Source organism: Camelina sativa, chromosome 9 (assembly GCF_030686135.1).
Source record: "Camelina sativa cultivar CO46 ecotype springtype chromosome 9, ASM3068613v1".
In the NCBI taxonomy this organism is placed as follows: domain Eukaryota; kingdom Viridiplantae; phylum Streptophyta; class Magnoliopsida; order Brassicales; family Brassicaceae; genus Camelina; species Camelina sativa.
This window is the reverse complement of record NC_141888.1, coordinates 37409557-37430053: the sequence shown is the minus strand read 5'-3', so window position 1 is coordinate 37430053 and position 20497 is coordinate 37409557. Positions and strand designations below refer to the sequence as shown.

The 20497-nt window shown below is 33.3% G+C and overlaps 6 protein-coding genes, 1 long non-coding RNA gene and 1 pseudogene across 15 annotated transcripts; 3 read left to right on the top strand and 5 right to left on the bottom strand.

The window, feature by feature from the left end:
- The first annotated feature begins 356 nt into the window (after positions 1-356).
- Positions 357-1698, top strand: LOC104713468 (large ribosomal subunit protein eL30y). 2 transcript variants are annotated; one of them, XM_010430580.3, is made up of 5 exons: positions 357-532; positions 649-754; positions 872-973; positions 1364-1432; positions 1523-1698. In XM_010430580.3, exons 1-5 carry the CDS (start codon positions 512-514, stop codon positions 1561-1563), a joined length of 339 nt encoding a protein of 112 aa, XP_010428882.1. In that variant the 5' UTR covers positions 357-511; the 3' UTR covers positions 1564-1698. The 2 variants fall into 2 exon arrangements, with proteins under 2 accessions (XP_010428882.1, XP_019085328.1); XM_019229783.2 differs by having other exon boundaries at positions 863-973.
- Positions 1699-2398: 700 nt separating this feature from the next.
- LOC104713467 (uncharacterized) lies at positions 2399-2752 on the top strand. Its single transcript, XM_010430579.2, has one exon. The coding sequence runs from the start codon at positions 2399-2401 to the stop codon at positions 2750-2752; it is 354 nt and encodes a 117-aa protein (XP_010428881.1).
- A 389-nt stretch (positions 2753-3141) lies between these two features.
- Positions 3142-5028, bottom strand: LOC104713466 (uncharacterized). The gene is made up of 5 exons (XM_010430578.2): positions 4441-5028; positions 4228-4302; positions 3801-3940; positions 3586-3723; positions 3142-3490 (listed from the first exon to the last, which is right to left on the bottom strand). Exons 1-5 carry the CDS (start codon positions 4694-4696, stop codon positions 3272-3274), a joined length of 828 nt encoding a protein of 275 aa, XP_010428880.1. The 5' UTR covers positions 4697-5028; the 3' UTR covers positions 3142-3271.
- A 37-nt stretch (positions 5029-5065) lies between these two features.
- On the bottom strand, positions 5066-7700 carry LOC104713465 (transcription factor TGA7). Its single transcript, XM_010430577.3, has 9 exons — positions 7284-7700; positions 7090-7142; positions 6789-6985; positions 6602-6691; positions 6439-6498; positions 6272-6349; positions 5828-6163; positions 5511-5741; positions 5066-5429 (listed from the first exon to the last, which is right to left on the bottom strand). Exons 3-9 carry the CDS (start codon positions 6972-6974, stop codon positions 5277-5279), a joined length of 1134 nt encoding a protein of 377 aa, XP_010428879.1. The 5' UTR covers positions 6975-6985; positions 7090-7142; positions 7284-7700; the 3' UTR covers positions 5066-5276.
- LOC147939234 (uncharacterized) lies at positions 7683-8618 on the top strand. Its single transcript, XR_015565097.1, has 2 exons — positions 7683-7853; positions 8355-8618. It is a non-coding gene; the product is annotated as an uncharacterized LOC147939234 (long non-coding RNA).
- A 1580-nt stretch (positions 8619-10198) lies between these two features.
- On the bottom strand, positions 10199-10993 carry LOC109126493 (uncharacterized; annotated as a pseudogene). Its single transcript, XR_015566285.1, has one exon. The product of XR_015566285.1 is annotated as an uncharacterized LOC109126493 (transcript).
- Positions 10994-11411: 418 nt separating this feature from the next.
- LOC104713464 (uncharacterized) lies at positions 11412-15180 on the bottom strand. 7 transcript variants are annotated; one of them, XM_010430574.3, is made up of 14 exons: positions 14954-15180; positions 14684-14817; positions 14463-14550; positions 14248-14347; positions 14095-14168; positions 13895-13966; positions 13666-13743; positions 13341-13465; positions 13092-13164; positions 12841-12902; positions 12389-12766; positions 12130-12229; positions 11846-12011; positions 11412-11598 (listed from the first exon to the last, which is right to left on the bottom strand). In XM_010430574.3, the coding sequence occupies exons 2-13, from the start codon at positions 14758-14760 to the stop codon at positions 11859-11861; spliced, it is 1380 nt and encodes a 459-aa protein (XP_010428876.1). In that variant the 5' UTR covers positions 14761-14817; positions 14954-15180; the 3' UTR covers positions 11412-11598; positions 11846-11858. The 7 variants fall into 7 exon arrangements, with proteins under 7 accessions (XP_010428876.1, XP_087323788.1, XP_010428875.1 ...); XM_087467662.1 differs by having other exon boundaries at positions 14684-14832; positions 14954-15093; XM_010430573.2 differs by lacking the exon at positions 11412-11598 and adding an exon at positions 11620-11741.
- A 1287-nt stretch (positions 15181-16467) lies between these two features.
- Positions 16468-17050, bottom strand: LOC104713463 (uncharacterized). Its single transcript, XM_010430572.3, has one exon. It carries the CDS (start codon positions 16944-16946, stop codon positions 16704-16706), a length of 243 nt encoding a protein of 80 aa, XP_010428874.1. The 5' UTR covers positions 16947-17050; the 3' UTR covers positions 16468-16703.
- Positions 17051-20497: the final 3447 nt, after the last annotated feature.

Here is a 20497-nt window from a genome sequence, read left to right as displayed (position 1 = left end):
AGAAAGAAAAAAGGAATTCGAATTGTCCTGCACCGGCAAACAAAAAATGTTGAAACTTGAAACATAAACAAATCCTATGTTTTGTCCAAAAAAAAAAAAAAAATCCTATATGTGTATTGCATAAATAAAATAAAAACAAATGCTATGTTTACCTTATACTATTTATTTCTGCGTGAAATTAAAACTTCTATAAGACCAAAACATGTACAACTGGTTTATATGCTAATTAAGTCGCTCTGTTGGCATATAACTTCACTAAAAGGACAAAATCGAGTAGTTAATAAATTTAACAGCGAATTACAAAAAGTTTAGAAACATTAAGGGTATAATCGCAATTTCATAAAAAAACTGAGAGAAGAGCAAAACCCTAGAAGAGAACATTGACACAGAATATAAAACGAGGCGAAGCGGCGCTTATTCGAGTTTGGTCAGCGTGCTCCTCCTCCTCCTCCTCTCGGCTTCTCCTCCACCGCACAGGTCCAAAAACATTTTTGATTCATCGCCGGCGAAAATGGTGATTGCCAAGAAAACGGTTCGTCCTCTCTTCAAAGTTTTTTTATCCTTTTCTCCTCATCTAGGTATCGTTTTCGATCTCAGTGTGTCCAACGATGACTAAATTGCTTTTTTTTTTTTTTTTTTTAATTGCAGAAGAAGTCTCATGAGGGTATCAACAGTAGGTTGGCCCTTGTGATGAAGAGTGGTAAATACACTCTTGGTTACAAGTCTGTTCTGAAATCCCTCCGTGGCTCCAAAGGTGTGTGTGTAATTTCGTCGAACACTTGGTGTGCATACCCTAAAAAATGTTATTAACTCTTTATTTTTTTTAAGATGTTTGTTGTTTATTTCTGGTTTTTTGTTTATGTTCTCACAGGGAAACTGATTCTAATCTCCGCAAATTGCCCACCTTTGAGAAGATCAGAGATTGAGTACTACGCTATGCTCGCCAAAGTTGGTGTCCACCACTACAATGGAAGTATGTTTCTTTCTTCTTTAGCTCTTGTTTGATTTATAGATACTTTTGTTCCCATTAGGGTTGGTAACTGAGAAATGTATAATCAATCCTAAGTAGATTACAAGTGTGGACCATTAAGGTGATTATGTATGATACAATGAAAACTATAATGCTTATTGACGTTAAAGTGTTGATCTTTTGTTTGATCATTGTAAGCTTGAATTTGCTATTGATGTCTCACATATGTTTACTTGATACCAAATTGACTCTATTGTTGTTGGTCACAAACATGTTAATCCTTTTAGTATCTAGTAGCTCTTTTGACCAATGATTATGTCTTGTGTCAAGAAACACTATTATTATAAAGCTTGACTGTATTTTTCTTGTCTTCATCTTGATGTGTGTTTTCAGACAACGTTGAATTGGGTACAGCTTGTGGAAAGTACTTCCGTGTTTCTTGTCTGAGCATCGTTGATCCTGGTAATAATAACTAACTTGCTTTATGTATTTTATTACTGGTTCTTCATCCATCTGTTTTCTAATGATTTCATCTTTTGGACTTGGTTTCAGGTGATTCTGACATTATCAAGTCAATTCCTGGTGATCAGTGATTCAATTTTCCATCTCCCAGACTTTTTAATCCAGTTTTGTATTTGAGAGCCTCTCAAAGTTTTTATGAGCTATAGACATTGTGTTTCTTTTTCGTCAAATTTTATTATATTAAGCTCCATGCAAACGTTACAAAAGTGATTCGCATTTTCTCATCTTGAGAAAACAATTACTACTAGTCAATACCCAAAACATCATTACCGGAAACAATCTGCTTCGGATTATAGAACCGAACCTAATACAAAACATTCTCTTTTTGGTCTAATCTTTTTATTCGTATTACGGTAGTAGAAAACTTATAAACTCTTTCCCCTAGTTAAACAAAAACCTGTAAACTTTATATATTGATGTACCCATATTTCCTTAATTATCTTATGGCTACACTGTTTTTGACATGTTAGGATAAACCGCACATACCATAGTAATAGTGGCATGTTAGGATAAACACACATCATAATCAATACCATAAAATTTAGGATAAACACATATATGACCGAAATGGAGAAAATGATCCCGTGTATTTTGTTCAGCTGTTGATGACAAGCTAGCTGTATACAGTGTATAGTATTCATTTTGTTAACACATAGTAATTCTTATTTGTTCATTTTATCCATAAAATCAAAGGAACGACACATGTTATTCTTTCTTTTTCTTTGGTCAATAGTCAATACATGTATTTATTTCTTAGTATACATTGTTTAGTTTCTTATAGAGAAAACTTCCAAAATGCAAGTTAAAAATGAATGGTTCTAACTTCTATTTAACCCAACACTCACTTGCTTCGGTCCATAGAAAGAGCGAGAGATAGAGAAAGAGCCTTTTAAAAACTCCATCTTAATGGCTCTCAATACTTGCTACCAAGACACTGCGACCCTCGTGACGTCCTCTGTTTCCGACGACAGTAACTACATTGGGACAATGAGCTGCTTTGACGCTTTCTCTGACAAGACAGATGATGTCCAGTTTCCCTGTGAGAGAAGAGAGGAGAAAAAGGTGGTGACGCCTGAGATACGCCCGTCTCCGATATTGCCGTCGAACGTTCCGTCGGTGCTGAAGCGAGAGTACACGAGTGATGGTCGGCTTTTACTTAAGGAAGAGAAAATGCGTGGTCACGAGTATATTCGAGCTCACAGATCCAATGGTCGTCTCATTCTCCAGCTAGTCTCTCTTGATCATGATGATAAATCGTGAGTCAGATGTCAAGGATGGTGATGAATGATCATCACTTGGAAGTCAAGTTATGTTTGAAGGCTGAGAACTTCAACATAACTTGACTTCACAATTTTTTTTTCATATAAATTTCTGAATTAGCGTTCCGTTTAGTTTTGGCGGGTTTCCTTCTACCATGTTCTTGTAATCTCCGAAACTGAAAGGGAATGTTATTTGCCCAAATTAAGGTTTATGACAGATAATTAAATTATAGATGTGGGTATCTTCTATGTTCATTGGTCAGTGTTGGTTTGGTCTTGGACCTCTTCGTCATTGCGATTGGTACTACTAGATCTGTTCTGTTTCTCATGATGTATATATATACTGATTGGTACTTACTTCCTAATCAAGAAACTTGATGGTGAACCGTATAGTGAAAATCTTGTAATTTAATATGATATCTACATTTATGTTTTACTACAAGAGAAAGAGAAAGTGCTTAATTTACTTGGAAGTAGAGAAATCGAAGATGAAGCTTCCAAAATGTTTGGGGATCTTACTTTACTTGGCTGATTCTTCCTCTTCTTCTTCTTCTTCGAGCTCGAGACCTTCTGCGGCTAATAGCTGAGTGATGAGCAATTTCTTATCTTCCTCTGCTTTCTTTCGCATCATATCTCTTTTCTTCAACACCAACGTGTGTCGTTTTAAAGTGCTGTTGAATAACTCTCTCGATGCTTTCTTCTCCTTCTCCAATATCTTCCTCTCTTCTTCCGGATCCACCTTAACACAAGTTTACAGATTCAACACAGAGCAAATGAAAATTTACTACTTTTGTGGAAGAAGAACAAGCTCATAAAGACTTTCTTATTTCTTACTTTAGAACGAGAAAGACGACGAGCACGTAGATTTATCTCAAGCTGTTGTTGCTCAGCCCAAGCTGCAACCGCCATGTCACCTCTCTGATCAAATGCTTTACGCTTTTTTATCAACCATTCCATCCAAGCTTGAGATGCCTACACAAAACCCCCAACACCTCATCCTCAAAACTTCCAGAGATAAAAAGAAAAATTCCCAAGTTTGTGATTAATACCTTCATTGGATTCACTCGGTTATCCATATCATATTGTCTTTTCTTGTCCGAGTCCATGAGCAGCTCATATGCAGCCTGAATCTTGATAAATCTTGCTTCTGCTGTCTCTCCTTCTTCAAGAGTCCCTTTTCCATCATAAACTACAGAATAAAAAGCCACAAAATTGCAATAAACAGAATCAAAAATAGAGCTACAAGTTCATGAGACAAAGTAACTCCTTATACAAACAAAGTTTCTTGACACAATAGAGTGAGTTGTATATAACTAAATGTTGTGGCTACATGTACTGATAAACAGAAGTTTTTGGCCAGCTCTTACGTTGCTATAAACCTCACAACACACATAAGATCCCAACATCTGAATCCCAGTTCAATAAGGAATAGTAAACAATCACAAATAGCTCTAACTAAAGATCAAGAAAAGGTACCATCGGGATGATAAAATTTGGCTAATCTTCTGTATGCCACCTTAATCTGCTCTTCCTCTGCATCTCTATCCAACTCTGTATCCAAAACCAAACCAAACCAAACCCACAATCAAAAACAGTAAACAGAGCAATTCCCAAAGATCTCAGTATAAAGAACTGAGTAGTTACAGAAGCAATTCCCAAATTGGTACAAGAATCGTAAATTGTATTTACCGAGAGTATCGTACGGAGACTGCTCTTGGCTCCAATTCGAAGCCCTAACGAGAGTCTTCCTCTGATTCAATCGAAACCAAAGATGATGATTCGAATCTTTAGAAGACCTAAACCAAGACGAATTCGATACACGAGTTCTAAAGCCGAGGTTTTTATTAATCGAAACCCTATAAAGTGATCGAATTTGGTGTCTGTTGCAACACACGATCGAAGAGAACACTGTGTGTGGTCTACAAATAGCTCTCAGGTTGCTCATAACTTCCAAATTCCCCCAAACCCAGAAACCCGATCAATTTTCGTAAACCCAGAAATCAAAATTCATATAATTCGAATTCTCCCTCTCTTAACATGAACAAAAACGTAGTATTTTTTTGGAGGTTAACTCACGAAAATGAAAACTTCCAACCGAACGAACTTTCTCGGAAAAGAAAAATCAATTTCCGGGAAACTTTTTTGTGGACGACTGAAGCGCAACGATGAAATAATTACAATAATACCCTTAAATTTTATTGAAGTTTCACATTTGGTCCCTTAACAATACTTGAAATTCTACATTCAGTACACATACTATCATATTGCTCAAATTACCATATATATATATATATAAAAACAAGAAGAAGACTTATTTGTTGTGTACAAATCTAAAAATATATTACAAAGTTTCCAACCAAATTTACAACTTCTCTGGAGAGATACTTCATAAAAGCCAAAAAAAAAAAGGAACCATAAAGTTCTTCTAATCAAAGAGAATCACTCTACTTAACACATAGGCATATATCCTTTTTTAAAACATTCATTCCCAAGCTTTGTGATAGATAAAGCTTGTTTTGATTCTTTTAAGTTGGTTCTCGTGGACGAGCTGCCCAAAGAGAACTAAGAGCACGAAGCCTATGAAGATACTCTCCCAAAGCAAGTAAACCTCTAGCTGATTGTCTTGTCGTCAAGATCTTTGCCATTTGTTGCAATGTTTGCTGCCTTAGATGATCTGCCTGTTGTAGATTCTTGAAATTTTTAAATAGAAAAACAAAAAAATTTCTCTACTTTGTTTGAGTTAATAATGTTTAACTTACTTGAGTCACAAAACCCTCTAATGCTTGAAGATTCTCTATAGCTGCAGCCATGTGAGCAGTGTAATCAGGGGACTCGATAACCGCATCAACCACAATGCTTTCAGCTAAACTCTGTTGAAGTTTATCGATGCCTTGAGAGAGAGCATCCTCTGCTTGTTGTGATGATTGCTGAAGGTTTCTCACTTCCAAGATTTGTTGATCAGTTAATGGTTGAAGATAAGGCATCACAACCTACCAAAAAACACATATTACAATTTGAAAATGTAAACCAGTGTTTAATGTTATTAGGAGGATATATTGTGATAAAAAAATTTTACGTTTAAAAGCTCGGATGGACGAAAGCCACCAATCCATTGGAAGAATCTTTCTGTGGAAGTTCGCCACATGCCAGATATCAAGTAGAAAACATCGGCTTTAGCTGCATTAGACTTCATTCGAAAAAGATTGGCGTAATGGTTCAAGCAACTCTCAACTAGCATCCTGAGTTCTATGTCGCTTATATGAGATTGTAGCGCTATTCTCATTTCGCTAACTCTCCTGCTTTGTTCTTCAAGCCAGTGTGAATATTCCATCTCAAATGAAGCTATCCCTGTGTTTATACTCCCTGCTGCTCCTAAATAGCTTGAATTTGATGAGTTCCGTACGCATAGTCCCTTTTTTATTAAAAAAAAAAGAAACATATAGTATGTAAGTCAATAATGAAAGATAGAAGAAACTCAAAACAGAACACTTTTGAACAAATCTTTACACTTAAGGCTCACCTGTTGCTTAACTTTTTCAAGTTCTTGCTCTAGTTGCGATAGTTTTAACCGGCTTTCTTCTAACTGTTGAACATAAGCCTAAAGAGAAACAAAACAGAATTAGTAGTAAACTAACATAACATAAACTATATGAGATTCAATAAAAAGTGATGACTTGCTTTTTTTACCTTCTTTCTCAAACGACTTTTGCGAGCAGCTTCTCTGTTTTGGGCTAGACGCCGTTTCATCTAAGAGAAATGAGAATATCAATCAATATCACAAAAGCTATCTTTATGTACTTTCTTTTTTTTTGGAACTTATAGAATGAGTAAAGCATTGTTTGTTATAAACCTTATCATGAATCCTGCCATCATCATCTTGATTATCATTACTAGATGGTTCTGCTTCAATCTGGTTATGCGATGAAGAAGCGTAATTCGTCTGCAAGTAATATTAAAACCATTAGCAAAAAAAACACAAGTAACAAAACAAAGCAATAAAAGAAAAGAAAAAAAGTTCAGAGAGAAAATTCTAAAACCTTGATGTTGGTGTGATCATCAACTCTAGCATCCACTTGAATGATGGAGGAAGTAGCAGTATTGGGACTATGATCATTGATATCGGATTTGTAAACATTTCCCCAACCGACAATTTGTTGAAATGGTTCATAGATTCCCATGTCTCTAAAAGATGCAAGTTGAGTTGGAGAAGAAGAACTCATCATCTCTTTATTCTCTACATAAAGTATTATTCATTTACAAATCTCTCAAAAACTCCACAAAGAAGTGATCAAAAGAGAAATAAAGAAATAAAGAGATGTTTTCTCTAATTTGACTTACCTTCAATAACAGATCCAGTATTAGCTTGCTCTTAAAAATTACATTTACTCTCACTGATACAAACCATAAACAGAATAAATTCTTCATCATTTCAAATAGAGACACGAGAAAATCAAATTTCTTCAAGATCCAAAAAAAAAAACAGAGAAGGAGGGAAAACAAGAATATTTATAAAAGAGGAAAAATTCACAAACCTTGATGGATAAGCAAAGAGATTCATGAAGAAGTTGAGAGATGAAGAGTTAAAAATCAGTTTGAAACACATTTCTTGTTAAGCTCTTTGATCAAACAGAGATATTTTTCATTCAGAGACCACACAAGAAAAAAAAGAAAAAAAGATGATATCAAATGGAAGAAGAAGTGTTTCGAGTTCCTTTGGACACTTACTGTCAAAAAAAAAATAAACTTAAAGGTCAAGAGTTCCCATCATGTAAAGAGAGGAAAGAAAAAAAAAAGATTTTTTCTTGTTTCTTGTTTCTTTTTTTTGTTTTTCTTGCCTTTACTCTCTTTTCTTTATTTGTGTCCATCACGGCATCATCACCATTAGAATAATAATCAAACTTAAAGAAATAATCAATTTTTAAAATTAAAGCAACGAAAGGTTTAACGACAAAACGATAGAAAAGATGAGAGTTCTTTGGCAAAGCCATATCGTGCGCTTGTATTTCTGAGGTACGCACAACATGATGTCATTAAGCAAGAGGAGCTGAGTAGAGAGACTAGAGAGATACCTTCCGACGTCGACACGTCCCAAGGTTCTGGTGGTGAGTTTATTTGCATATCCTTTTTTTGTATTCCAGAATTGGAAAGAGTCTTATGTTTTAGGGATCAAATAATAAATAGTTTTGAGAGACCAAATATGCTTTTTTCTTCCAGTTTTAAAATTTTTGGTATCGTATCGTGGGAAACTTTTTATTTATTGGGTTGATCAAAGATTTAGTGCTTTTCATTGCAGCAACACCAGTTAAATTATAAGTTCTTTCTTTTTACGTAATATATTCATTGTAACTGTTCGTTTGTCCCAAGTTCTGGCTAGCTATGACTATATATATCCCAAATTATCGACATCATGACCAATCCATTGATTTGAAACCCCATTCTCAAATCTTTTGTATGTGTACGCATGCTGATGGGTCTGTAAAAGAATCAATGTCTTTTTCCCCTATTAAGTTAGGCTCATATAGGTGGTACAAAGATGTATGATTTTCTTTCTTTCTTCTAATTTTATTTTATTAATGTTATGTTTTATATATATACAACTTTAGGTTTATTTTGGGGGGACCATAAGGGGGTTATGCAGTGGCGTCTTTATGCTTAGTCTCCTTCCCTGACTTAGTGACAAATAATTGGAGCTTTAATGGCCTACCAAACGCAAAAGATAACATTGTTTAAAATCTCTCATTTATTTTTTTAATCATGGATCTTAATTAGTTTGGAACCACTTGTGTAATAAAATCTGTGTGTTCGACAAAGACAAGCATGTTTGTTTATATATTTTTTTTTATTAATCTAGCTTTATTTCCTGTCTTGGTTTTACTTTATTAAAGAGCCCTTCTATATTTTTTTCCAATCTAAAATTCTATATATAATATGATATATAGATCGGTGCGGTGATACGCAAATATATAAAACCAAAGGAAAAACAAATATTGTATATGATCATGTCAGAATAGCAATTCGCATCGCGAAAGATCATATACATTGTGGCTTGATTTATTGGTACATCGAAGTTTTCTAAACTTACTTATAACTTAGGCCTGGTCAAAAACCTAGATATCTACTCTAGATGTATAGAAACTAGGCCCCTTTTGATGAGAGATATGAACAAGAGGCTTCTAGAAAACTGGTGTTAATATGCACTACATACCACAATTTTCAAAAGTATTTAAGAAACTACCATAGGACCCACAGTGCATTCTCTCTTCTCGTATACAATTACTTTTATACCCATTACATATATTACATGTTATTTGTTTAAATATCATGTAATTTTTGTTTTGTGAACGAAATTATATATCGATTTGGGTTCACAAATGAAATAGTTAGGATTTAAATTTTACAATTAGAACGAAATTATATGTCGGTTTGGGTTCATAAATAAGATGATTAGTGTTTAGATTTTACAATTAGAACGAAATTATATGTCGGTTTGGGTCCACAAATGAAATGGTTAGAGTTTATATTTTACAATTAGAACGAAATTATATGTCGGTTTGGGTTCACAAATAAGATGGTTAGGGTTTAGATTTTACAATTAGAACGAAATTATATGTCGGTTTGGGTTCACAAATAAGATGGTTAGGGTTTAGATTTTACAATTAAAACAAAATTATATGTCGGTTTGGGTTCACAAATAAGATGGTTAGGATTTAGATTTTACAATTAAAACAAAATTATATGTCGGTTTGGGTTCACAAATAAGATGGTTAGGGTTTAGATTTTACAATTAAAACGAAATTATATGTCGGTTTGGATTCACAAATGAGATGGTTAGGGTTTAGATTTTACAATTAAAACGAAATTAGATGGTTATGATTTAGATTTTACAATTAAAACGAGATTATTTGTCGGTTTGGGTTTACAATTAAACGTTATTTAGTTCAATATAACATGTAAAATATAAATATTTCATGCTATTTTAAAAAATCACACCAAATATTTTACTCTTTCTATCTAACACTAAAACAGAAAAGGGTGATTAAGTCTTTTCACTCCAAAAAAAACGTGGGCTCTATGGTATTTTCCAATGAAAAAATGTTGTTGTGATATTCTCTTAAATAACTTTTAAAATTGTGGTATTCTCCTAATTAACCCTAGAAACTATAGATTAGATAACAGAGTATTAGAATTTACAACCATGTAATTTTCTTAGTAATTCAGTGTACCTCAGATAAAAAATCATTTATAAATTCTCGAGAAAATATCCATTAGTCATATAGACTATGTATGATGTACCTATATGCATGCATTATTAGATTAATATCATTGTTACGTGTTATAGTTGAGGAAGAAAAAGATAGTATGATCAGAAAAGTTACGTACACACATTTCTACTTTAATTCATGACGAAGACACCGATCTTCCACTATTTTCCTTATCTCATTTCTCCTTTTCTTTTTTTCGTTATGACTGCAAAAGTTATTTATTGCTTTTCTCGTTATCTTTCTTTGTACCTTTTTTTTCCCTCCCTTATTTCTTACATTCTTCGCAAGTACACCTGAAAAAAAAAAATCTATCTTTCAAGTTTGATATGTATTGCACAAGAAAATAGTTTCTGTTTCGGAGTAATTATTCACTTTCTTTGAAAATAAGTACTTTAAGAAACTATAAACCGTACTTATTTTTCAGAATATAAACTTGGAATCCCATTCTCGATGGCTTAAACCAATGACTAGAGCCACTACACGAATATGATTTATGGTCCGAAGAAACTATAATATAAACCGTATAGACTGAGATTTTTAAATAGGAAGATGAATTATATATATATGTTAGAATTGCATATAGTAGTAATAGTTAAAAAATAAACCTGAAAATAACCGAGGTATCGTATACGCATAGGAAGAAAAATCAAAGAAATATCGTATACTGAGCAAATCAAAAAAGACGAAGCTATCATGCATTGAGATTCTTCTTGTGCACGAATGATCATCATTCATCAGACGTTCAAAAAAGAGGAAACAAATATAGAATTCGAATATTTGTAATATTGCTTCATGAAGAATACTACATAGTAAATATTCTCAATATATTATAAAACGAAAGAGGGAATATAAGAAAAAATAATATTAAAGGAGGCATAAATAGTTTATATACTAGTTCCTTTTATATAAACCGCATGTCATTCAAAGATTCGAACTTTGAACTGAACTGAGACTGATTCTCTTACATTATTATTTCGCATTCCCAAAAGAAGAAAAAACGAAAGTAGATTCTATTTATGTTGGTTAAATTATACAGTACTCTTAAGTACAACCACGTGATTAGTAAACTTGTACTACTAATCTTAAAATTAACACAAAACGTAAATGATATTCCAAGTTTTTTAACACTAATATTTCATCAATTTTCAATTTTAAATATATTTTTAAGAAAATTTACACATATATGTTTGTTTCATAAAAAAGTTAGGAGAAAATACCACGTACAAAAGTACTTACAAAAATAAAAACGTTTATATACAAATTTTCGTTTTTGCCAATTATGAATAACTTCAAAAGCAAAGGAGGGTGATGGGTTTATATTATCATTGCTTTTGTTCCCAATTCATTGTGTGGTATGTATGTAAAAGGAGCTGATTTTTGTTTTTGTTGGATGACTATAAAAAAGGAGTAACTTTGTTTTCTTTATTGTATATATAAATGTTATTGCGGTGTCCTTTCCTTTTAAAGCCCAAACAAGGTGGAGGATATTCTTCTCACGTCACAAGTGCACATGACCTTTATCGTTGGTAGTATTATCAAACTCCATTGGGATCAGTGACTCTTTCACCATATTTTACTCCACTGACTTAGCTCTCATACAAAAATATAAAAGAATGAAGTCATTGCTAATTTACGTAATTGTTGTATATGTGTTTCATAATTACACCACAAGTTATCAAGATTAAAATTTATAAGCATCCTTAGTTTTAGTTCCCAAGGTATGTATGCCTGTAATAGAGAATGTTTTGGGTATGAACATTTCTTTGTGAATCTCGAGTATTAAAATAAATGTAACAATATGGATTAAAAAAGAAGAAGTAGATCTTGTTTACCTTGAGATGATCACTACTTATTATTGGGATGATAGGGTTGATGTGAAGAATGAGGATGCTCAACCAAATTCCATCCATCAGTAGAGTTTTTATCCTTCTTCACATCAGGAAACTCCACCATGTAGCTTGGATCTCGATTTGGAACGTTGTAATAACTACTGTTCCACTACAAGACAGATATGAAAGATCAGAATATCACATATCACACACATAACTAGCTAGGGTTTTAGTCCGCGAGACGAATCCATAACTCTAAATGAGAATTCGAGAACCAAAAGTCATACCGATGTTGGCTGAGTATGAGAGCTGTCCAGCAAGGTGCTGGAACTTGACGAGTTCAAATTCCACACGGATTTGTTCGGCTCCTGTCTTTGCTTGTTGGAACTGTAAACGACAGAGATCTTAAGTATGTCGTGCTTTGGATACAAAGCTATACGAAACAGATAACCTAACTGTTTTTCCCTCTGTGTCTCAAAAGTCAAAACTTCATACAGTCATAATGAAACAATTGTTTGATTATAAGGTGAACATTTTAAGCTTTACCTTGACAAACCAAGGGAAAGAGCAGACTGAACTTCCTTGAGAGAAGATAACGTGGCCAGCAACTTTGCAAATGTTTCAAAAGTCGAGGCTCCAGAAGGAACTTCGAGAGACAGGGAACTGTATCCATACACATTTAAGTGAGCCACACTTTGCTTAAGATGTGCAATTCCTCTCTGGAGATTTCTGAATGTTTCAACAGAATGAGGAGAGCCAGAGGAAAGACTGGCAACGTCAAGGTCAAGGTCATGATAATCGTCTTCTACACTTCCATCTGATTTCAATGAAGTGACACCAAAATTTGTATCTCTACCCGTCCACGAACCTTTTCCTTCGAATGAGTAGTAATCATGGGATGGTACAAAAAGGGGATACTCATCGCTGCCAATAAAAAAATGAGATCGCTTAATTCTCTGAATCTCATGGAGACACAAAACAATCCCTATATAATTTACCTTGGAGAAGACGGATGAGAGTTCCAATAAGAATCTCGTTGCCATATTCGTGAACAAGAACCCTGGTTATACAGTAATGCCCGATTTTAATCATACTTGGTGAATCAATTTCAAGATGAATAGTAATATAATGTCAATATCCACGAATTATCTCCCATATTTATTTCCTAGGCAAAAATTTATGCAGTGAGTGTTATCTTCAAAGACTGAGGCAAATGTATAGCATAAAACTGAGTGAAGGAGACATATACCCCGAAACCCAAGTTATGGAGTGCAGGCGCAGAGAGCTTATGGACAACAAGATTTAGAAGCTGAACCATGTACCTGATCCAACCACCAACCATGGAATGTTAAATCATCAAGCTACCAAATCAAATATCAAAAATAATTATGAATACAATGGTCTGCAAGAGTATAATATTCACTTGGGGCTCGGATCTCAATATATCTTAACTGTTCATGTGCCACAAAATGACTATTTAAAGACGAGAGCATATTACCCTAAAGAGGCTGCGAGCTCTTTTGGCGGAACAGAGAGTGGGTTGAGACCTTGTGGTAAGAGAGCATTGCAGATTTGATCATACTGTCCAAAATACCCATCTTTGTTCTGCCTCTCTAGTTTCACCTGAAAAGAGTAAGATTCAGTAAAAGCATCCTAGAATATGTATTCGATAACACAACAGCCTAAAGAGAGTCCAAGATTTCCTCGGGAAGAAACAAGACATGTTCTACCAACTTCTTCTTGGTAAAAGAAGAGATATGGTCTATGAAATCTGTAATTTAATTAACTATATTAGACAAAAGCCAAAAACTTGATCTCCTTACCCTTGATAGAGGGAATAATTTGCATATCTGTTTCATAACCAAAGCCTGTTTATAGAGGCGTTCTGAAGTAAGGTCAATCTGTAAATCAGAAATGCCGGCTTAGTGTTCATAATTAGACATATGAGACTGGATGTATGAATATCGAGACGCAGATAATGATGACTATATGAGTTCAAGAAAAGGACTAGTTCAAGCACAGAATTAAAGTATGATGAGATGTAGATCTTACATATACCAAGTAGTGATTGCCAATAGTATCCGAATAGTGGTTCTCCAATTGGCGAACACGGCTCTTCTCCAACTGCAGAAATTGAGAGATAGAGAAAGATAACACTGTTTACATTAGCCATGGAGAAATCAGCTTCAAACAAATCCTATTCAAGAGAAAACGCAGGAATTGGAAAAAGAAGAAAAAACGTGTCACATTACAGCAACGTTAGTTGATTCAATAATGCCATATCTTTCTTTCAGATTGCGAGACAGGCTCCGTAATGTGTTTTTGCCTGCATCATGAAATAGGTATACTTAGACTTGGTAATTTGAAGGCAATGTCTTCTTAAGAAAGAGAGTGTATATTCAGACTTTGCTGCAACTTCTCCACTCCTAGTTGGAGCTTCTCCCGCAACCTAGCAAGCTTCTCATTCTGAACCCCAATCCAACAGTGTTGACTAATTGCTTTCTCCTGGTCAGCAGTGAAAAGCACACACGGGTATCAGACATCATTTTATATACAAGAAAAGCGTAATGAATATCAGATCAGAAGACTTCAAACTCAACAATGAACACAGAATTTAAACCTTTGTGATAAGCAAGCCACTTAATCTCAAGTATGAAACCTCCCGACGGCTCTTTAACGAGTCCAACTTAAGTTTGTATTCGTTTAAACTGCACAAAGAGCCAAACAAACAAACAAAAAAAAAATACACAAGTAACCATCAAATCGGAACTTGTTCGAATTGGAGAATCCTACTTAGTTCAACGATCATATCAAGTTATCAGAAATTGATTCCAAACATACCTGCGATTAACACAAGCTACGCAGATCGAGGGACGAAACGAATGGAGGCAAACAGCACATTTGTTAGATTTCTCCATCGATCCTTCACCGACGCAGACCAAATTCCCCCAAATTCCAAGGGTTCAGCGATAAATCTAAACGCAATCAATCTGTCAATTCCACAACATATTCTCTAATCCCAAGTCTGAATCACAGAGTTCGGGTACATAGCTAAACAAGGAATTTTTGAAAAACCGAAGAGACATAGAGCATAAAAAAGTTCGAACTAACCGGAGTGGATCCGCCGGCGCCGGAGAACTGTCGCGTCTGGTATAAAAACGAGGATGAAGCGGGAAGATGTGAGAAGCGAAGGAGGAGGAAGAGGATTGAATTTGAAGAATAGCGTCATTGCGTAAAGCTGTGGAGAGCTTTACGAAGAGAGAGAGCAATGAAGAAGGAAAGAGAAACGACTTTTTTTTTTTTTTTTTTTTTTTGACGAATTCAAGTTTTACGTGCACATCATCATCACACCTTCCTCTTCTTTTCTTACTGTTTTACACTTTTTCAACCCTTTTCCTTTTACCTTTTTTTTACTTTTTCACCCTATAACTCTCTTTTTTTTTTTCTTTTTTCTTTATTTGTCTCTTAACTCTTTAAATTGCTCATTCACCCCCTTTCGATTTAATTTCTAGTATTTTGTTGTTAATGGTAATCTACTAATACAACAAAATGTTCTCGTTGTAAACATATTTTTACATATTTTGGCTGAAATATAAAGTTTATCAATTTCACTGCCTACATCTATATAGTCATAATTATTATAGGAATTTGTTAAAACTAGGAGAAACTAAAAAAGTATGTTGTGTGAGAGAATACACGAAAACATATATATACTACTTTGATGATAATAATACCTAACTTTATTACAAAATAACTAAATTAAAACATATGTCAACTTGGTACGGGAGATTATTTAAGGTAATTGTGTTGTCGTTTGCTTTTTCCTTTTTCCCTTTTTTTTTCTTTCTTTTTTTTCTTTAACTACGAAGGGACAATTGGAAATTTCTAATCTTGATATTGCCTGACTTCTTTAACACGTTGGTATATGCTACGAAATCTAACGCGAGAACCAGTTAAACTAACTGTTTGGATCGTACTTGTAATATATTTTAAAATCTATTAAAGTCTTGATTGGCTGAAAGAAAGAAAAAATCGTCCTTAAACATTCAGTACCCCTCAAAGATATTTTGGTTTAATTTTTCACTACTCATATACTTTTTTGAACATCCACTAATTGTCTTTATCTTCTTATTAAACCCCACTACTTTTCCTTTTAAAAGGTGTTTTCCTCTATCTTTTTCATACTTTTTCTTGTGTCTTTGTCTCTTTGTATATAGTTTTTCTTTGGATAAATATCGTTAACAACTCAAATTTATAATCTAATGGCTTGTAAACTATGTGTACTAAAAAACCATGGTCAAGATATGTTTCTATGCGAGTTCTAGTCGCATACAAGAAGAGAAAGTACCTGGACCGTCAATGATAATTATTATAACTTAGACCATATATGTCAAAAGTGTCAAAAGTTTCAAAACGGTTAACCAACCAATTTATGTTTTGGCTCTTTCATTTTCATTTGCTTATTTTTTTAATATATAGATTTGCGTTTGTGTAATATTACAGTAGTTCAAAATAAAATACAAATATCGGAATTTCTGATTGTATGAAATCATCGTGCAACTCACTTTTTAGTTTGGTTTGGCATAAAACATCATCAACTATATACGGTATATTTAGGAAATGCATTTATCCAGAAGTTATAGTAGTATTTATAATTTCTCATAATTTTAATAAGTTCATTACATTGGACGCTACAAGTACAACGTTTTACGTCGTACTATTTAATAAAAATCACTCAATAAAGAAAAAGAGAAGACACTAGAAAAAGCCAGAAAAAATGACCCATGAAAGAAAAAGAAAAAGATATATATATATATATATATGGAAAATATAGAAAAACTTAATATTTTTTATATGATCATCACTCAATCGTCATGGGATCCGAAACTTTAGCAGAGCTTTTCTTCATCCCGGGCTTTCCAAAAAACAACCGTCCGAATCGTCTACTCCCACCAGATTTCACAAGCGCCTCCATGAAACTTCCTCCCCCTACGATCTTCTCGTCTCCCTCGCCGACGGTAACACCCACTGGTTTAGTCGGTTTCTTCATACTCTCTTTGTGAAACTTCCTCACCGTGTAAACCTCTGCTATAGCTAGAGACATCTTTTTAACAGTTTAGAAGAAGAGCTGAAAAGGCAAAACAAAAGAAACAAAAGCTGTTGTTTTGGGTTTTTTTGTAGTATTGGGAAAGAGATGAAAAGTGTTGTTGTTGCATTTTTTGGGGAGAGGTTTAGGCACTTATTTATAGTCATTTTGTGGGGTCTGTTTTCTGTATTTAGTGGGGGCTTTTGCCCACGTCATATACGTATACATTTACTTTGTTGTACATGTGTATTTGTACGCGTTGAATATTTTTAATACGTATGTAGTTTTTGCCGATCGGGGTAAGTTCCAAGAGACCTTATTATACGAAATTACTACAAAAAAAATACACAATTCTACTATGGTTTTGTAAATAAAGATCATATGTAGATGTCAAAAACTATTATTATTTTTTAGAGCTAATTGCAAATAAGATTACATACTGTATAATTAAAACATGGTTTGATGACAAGTTTAGTGTGAGTTGGCATCATGATGACTTGGACCTCCACTAATATATCTGGCCATGAAAGAAGACAGTTACTAGCTTATTTAATTAATAATTTCATTTTTTCGGGCAATATAACTTAATCTATATATGAATATGAATAGCTGATGTCATAAAACAGTACTATTTTTGTTGATAAAGTGAACTGTTCTTGACTTCTAGTACTGAATTAAGTTATATAAATATCATTTCGTTTTAGAATTTTCGAAAACACATACTCATTTGATTACAGATTTTGATCCAATAGTATACTGATTAGCAATGGGTTTACAATAACAGAATAAACTAGAAATGCAAATTTATCTCTACAGTTAAGCAAAATGCTACCGGAAACTCATAACGCTAAGTACTAAAAATTATAATTGATCGTAGTAAAGCATGATGGCTGTTAAAATTAGACAGTCTGAAACAATCAATTAAAACAAAAGTTCTCAAGATTCGAGTGATAATCAAAGAACATATATTGGTGAAAAGGTCTGAGAGGAATCTGACTCGGCCGCCAATTTAGCTTCCAAATGACAATCAAATAGACCACAATATCCATAAACGTGTCCAAATTAACAAAGCCAAAGAGTTAACATAGATTTATTAGTATACCTAAAAAAAATTATATGCCAAATCTATACATAAATATCCTATTTTTATTTCTATCATTTTTTCCCATTGCTGGTAGTGGACTTCACACTCATCTGATATATATTAATCATTTAATGAGCATATTTTTTTACTTTTTGTTTCCTTGTTTATTTCTCTGTCTGAGCTCTGGTTGTTTTATAGTCACGTTTCGTTTACTTAACTCAGACAATTTTGTTGTTCGCACAATCTAATTATTTGAGCGATAATATCAGATTTTGTTCGATATATTCTTTCAATTATTCGTTTCCCTAAGAAAAATAAATGTCAAAAGATTCGAATTCGATACTAACTCCCAAGCTATGCCTTTCGGGGGGCAAAGCTATACTATACATACAGTATTTGACATTTCATTTGTATTCACCACGTGTGTCAATTTGACAATCATTGATCATTATAATCATTTTGATGATAAAACACTTCCACATCATCTAGCTTGGGTGCTTGAAATTTCACATCAAGAAATACGATGAAACTTTCGACGAACAAACAAAAATAACTGTAATCATTTTGACGCTGAAAAGAAAACACAACACTTCCATATCATGTTGGTACTGTTAAAAACCCCACATCGTATTTTACGATGATGCATTAAATATTACTCCTTCTGTTTCACAAAGAGTGTCATTCTGACACATTTCACACAAATTAAGAAAAGTTTGAATTATACATTTTTGCCCCTATTTAATTAATAGTTAATAGTTTAATTTAATGAAAAGAGATTTGAGTTTAGGGGTAAAAAAGAAAATGCAGCATTATAAAGCACATTGAAAATGTAGAATGATACTCTTTGTGTAACAAAAATTTTCCTCTAAAATGACATTCTTTGTGAAACAGAAGGAGTATATAAGAGACAAATATCAATCTACTAACTAATCCTATAATTAATCAGATTATGTCAAATTTTGCACAAGTAATTTTGTGAAAAAAGTTTACTTTAGAAAATGTTGCCTTAAAATGAGATATAAAAAAAAAATTCTAAAGGTGTAAGAAGAAAACGTAATAAAGGAATTTGCTAGCTTGGATTTTATCGTTACATACTTATCATAATATCATGTTCAATTTTTTGTTTATGATAGATATGTGTTGAAAATTAGAAACGACATTTCTGCATGTAAAACTGATGCTGTGGAAAAGAACTTTCAATTCATAACTGATGAATAGAAATCGATTGAAGATCAATGGAAGGTACGTAGAAAATGTTATTAACGCTTTAAACTGTTTCAAATTATATTAAACATATAGAAAGGGTGAGAGAATATTGGCCTTCTAAAAGTGAAGTGTAGAGAATAAAACGAGGAGGCTGCGCCAAGAAGATCTACGAAATAACTACGAAATAACGATTACAACGTTTTATTCTGTTGATAGAGAATCATTTTAAATTGTCCAAGTGAATCAAGCAACAACACACTAATCAACTTGCCTTTATAATATTTTCGCAAAGCAAAACATTTAAAATTAGAAAAGAAAACAGTAATTTAGTAGTTGGTATAATTACCGTTGTCGTTGGATCGCGTCATTCATGTGTAATTATTGTGTAAAACATGGATATTGGATAAAAAATAAAGTGAAGAAAACATTCGGATCCAAATAGTAATTTCACTTGAGCTTTAATATTGAAATTGTATATTTTAAAGTTTCTAAAATATCTAATATGTGGGCACTTCTAATCATAGTGGTAATTAATCAAATTTATCTAGAGAAAGGTGTTCAGTCGAATAGTACAATTCCTCTGTGTTGTAAGTCATCTATATAGTTTTTGGATATGTCATCATTTACGTCAGTATAAGTAAGTTAAGTAGACTAATAATAATCCATGACACAAAATTTAACGACAGAACAAATGCAGGGCTTATTTAGTAGGGACTATGCACTGTTTTTTTCATATCAACTTTTTTTTTTTTTAATTCATAATAATTTTGCAAAACAACTTTAATAACAAAATGGGTCAGATATAATGAATGTAGACACATACAGTACGTTAAAACCACTTGGTAGTAGAAAAATGTGAAATGTAATAATTGCCGTATGGATTGGGGTGGTCATTTTTATAATCTAATCTTTTGGTTTCTGTCAAATGGATGTTTAACTAATTACAACTTACTCGTAAAGATGAAAGCGCAACAATCTTTTCCGATTTGTATATTAATATCCAAAATCCACCTTCGAATGGGGTTAACGCAAGTATTCGTTCTAGACTAGGACTAGTTTCGTTTACAAAGTGAGTGATCTAATATTAAAGTAGAACACTGATGTTAAAACGATATCTTAGTTAATATATGTGGGTCTTAAACACGTAAGAGACCATGATGCAGCTGCAACTACGAGAACAAAAAAAAAAAAAAAAAAAAAAACTTAAACTATACGAGAAAAGAAGAGAATCCTTATCCCATCGTTCGTACGCAGACCCCATTTGCCTAAGTCGCTAAGT

Excerpts from the sequence above, each read along its gene's own strand:
- LOC104713467 (XM_010430579.2), top strand. The coding sequence starts at position 2,399 with ATGGCTCTCAATACTTGCTACCAAGACACTGCGACCCTCGTGACGTCC.
- LOC104713466 (XM_010430578.2), bottom strand. The coding sequence starts at position 4,696 with ATGAGCAACCTGAGAGCTATTTGTAGACCACACACAGTGTTCTCTTCG. Across the intron at positions 3,941-4,227 it reads CAAATTTTATCATCCCGATG|TTTATGATGGAAAAGGGACT; the intron begins GTACCTTTTCTT and ends TTTATTCTGTAG. Across the intron at positions 3,724-3,800 it reads ACCGAGTGAATCCAATGAAG|GCATCTCAAGCTTGGATGGA; the intron begins GTATTAATCACA and ends GGTTTTGTGTAG.
- LOC104713463 (XM_010430572.3), bottom strand. The coding sequence starts at position 16,946 with ATGTCTCTAGCTATAGCAGAGGTTTACACGGTGAGGAAGTTTCACAAA.
- LOC104713468 (XM_019229783.2), top strand. The coding sequence starts at position 512 with ATGGTGATTGCCAAGAAAACG. Across the intron at positions 755-862 it reads ATCCCTCCGTGGCTCCAAAG|TTCTCACAGGGAAACTGATT; the intron begins GTGTGTGTGTAA and ends TTTTTGTTTATG. Across the intron at positions 974-1,363 it reads TGTCCACCACTACAATGGAA|ACAACGTTGAATTGGGTACA; the intron begins GTATGTTTCTTT and ends GTGTGTTTTCAG.
- LOC104713465 (XM_010430577.3), bottom strand. The coding sequence starts at position 6,974 with ATGATGAGTTCTTCTTCTCCAACTCAACTTGCATCTTTTAGAGACATG. Across the intron at positions 6,692-6,788 it reads ATGATCACACCAACATCAAG|ACGAATTACGCTTCTTCATC; the intron begins GTTTTAGAATTT and ends TATTACTTGCAG. Across the intron at positions 6,350-6,438 it reads AAAGTCGTTTGAGAAAGAAG|GCTTATGTTCAACAGTTAGA; the intron begins GTAAAAAAAGCA and ends GTTTCTCTTTAG.
- LOC104713464 (XM_010430574.3), bottom strand. The coding sequence starts at position 14,760 with ATGGAGAAATCTAACAAATGTGCTGTTTGCCTCCATTCGTTTCGTCCC. Across the intron at positions 13,967-14,094 it reads TTGAATCAACTAACGTTGCT|TTGGAGAAGAGCCGTGTTCG; the intron begins GTAATGTGACAC and ends CAATTTCTGCAG. Across the intron at positions 12,767-12,840 it reads TCTCATCCGTCTTCTCCAAG|CGATGAGTATCCCCTTTTTG; the intron begins GTAAATTATATA and ends TTTTATTGGCAG.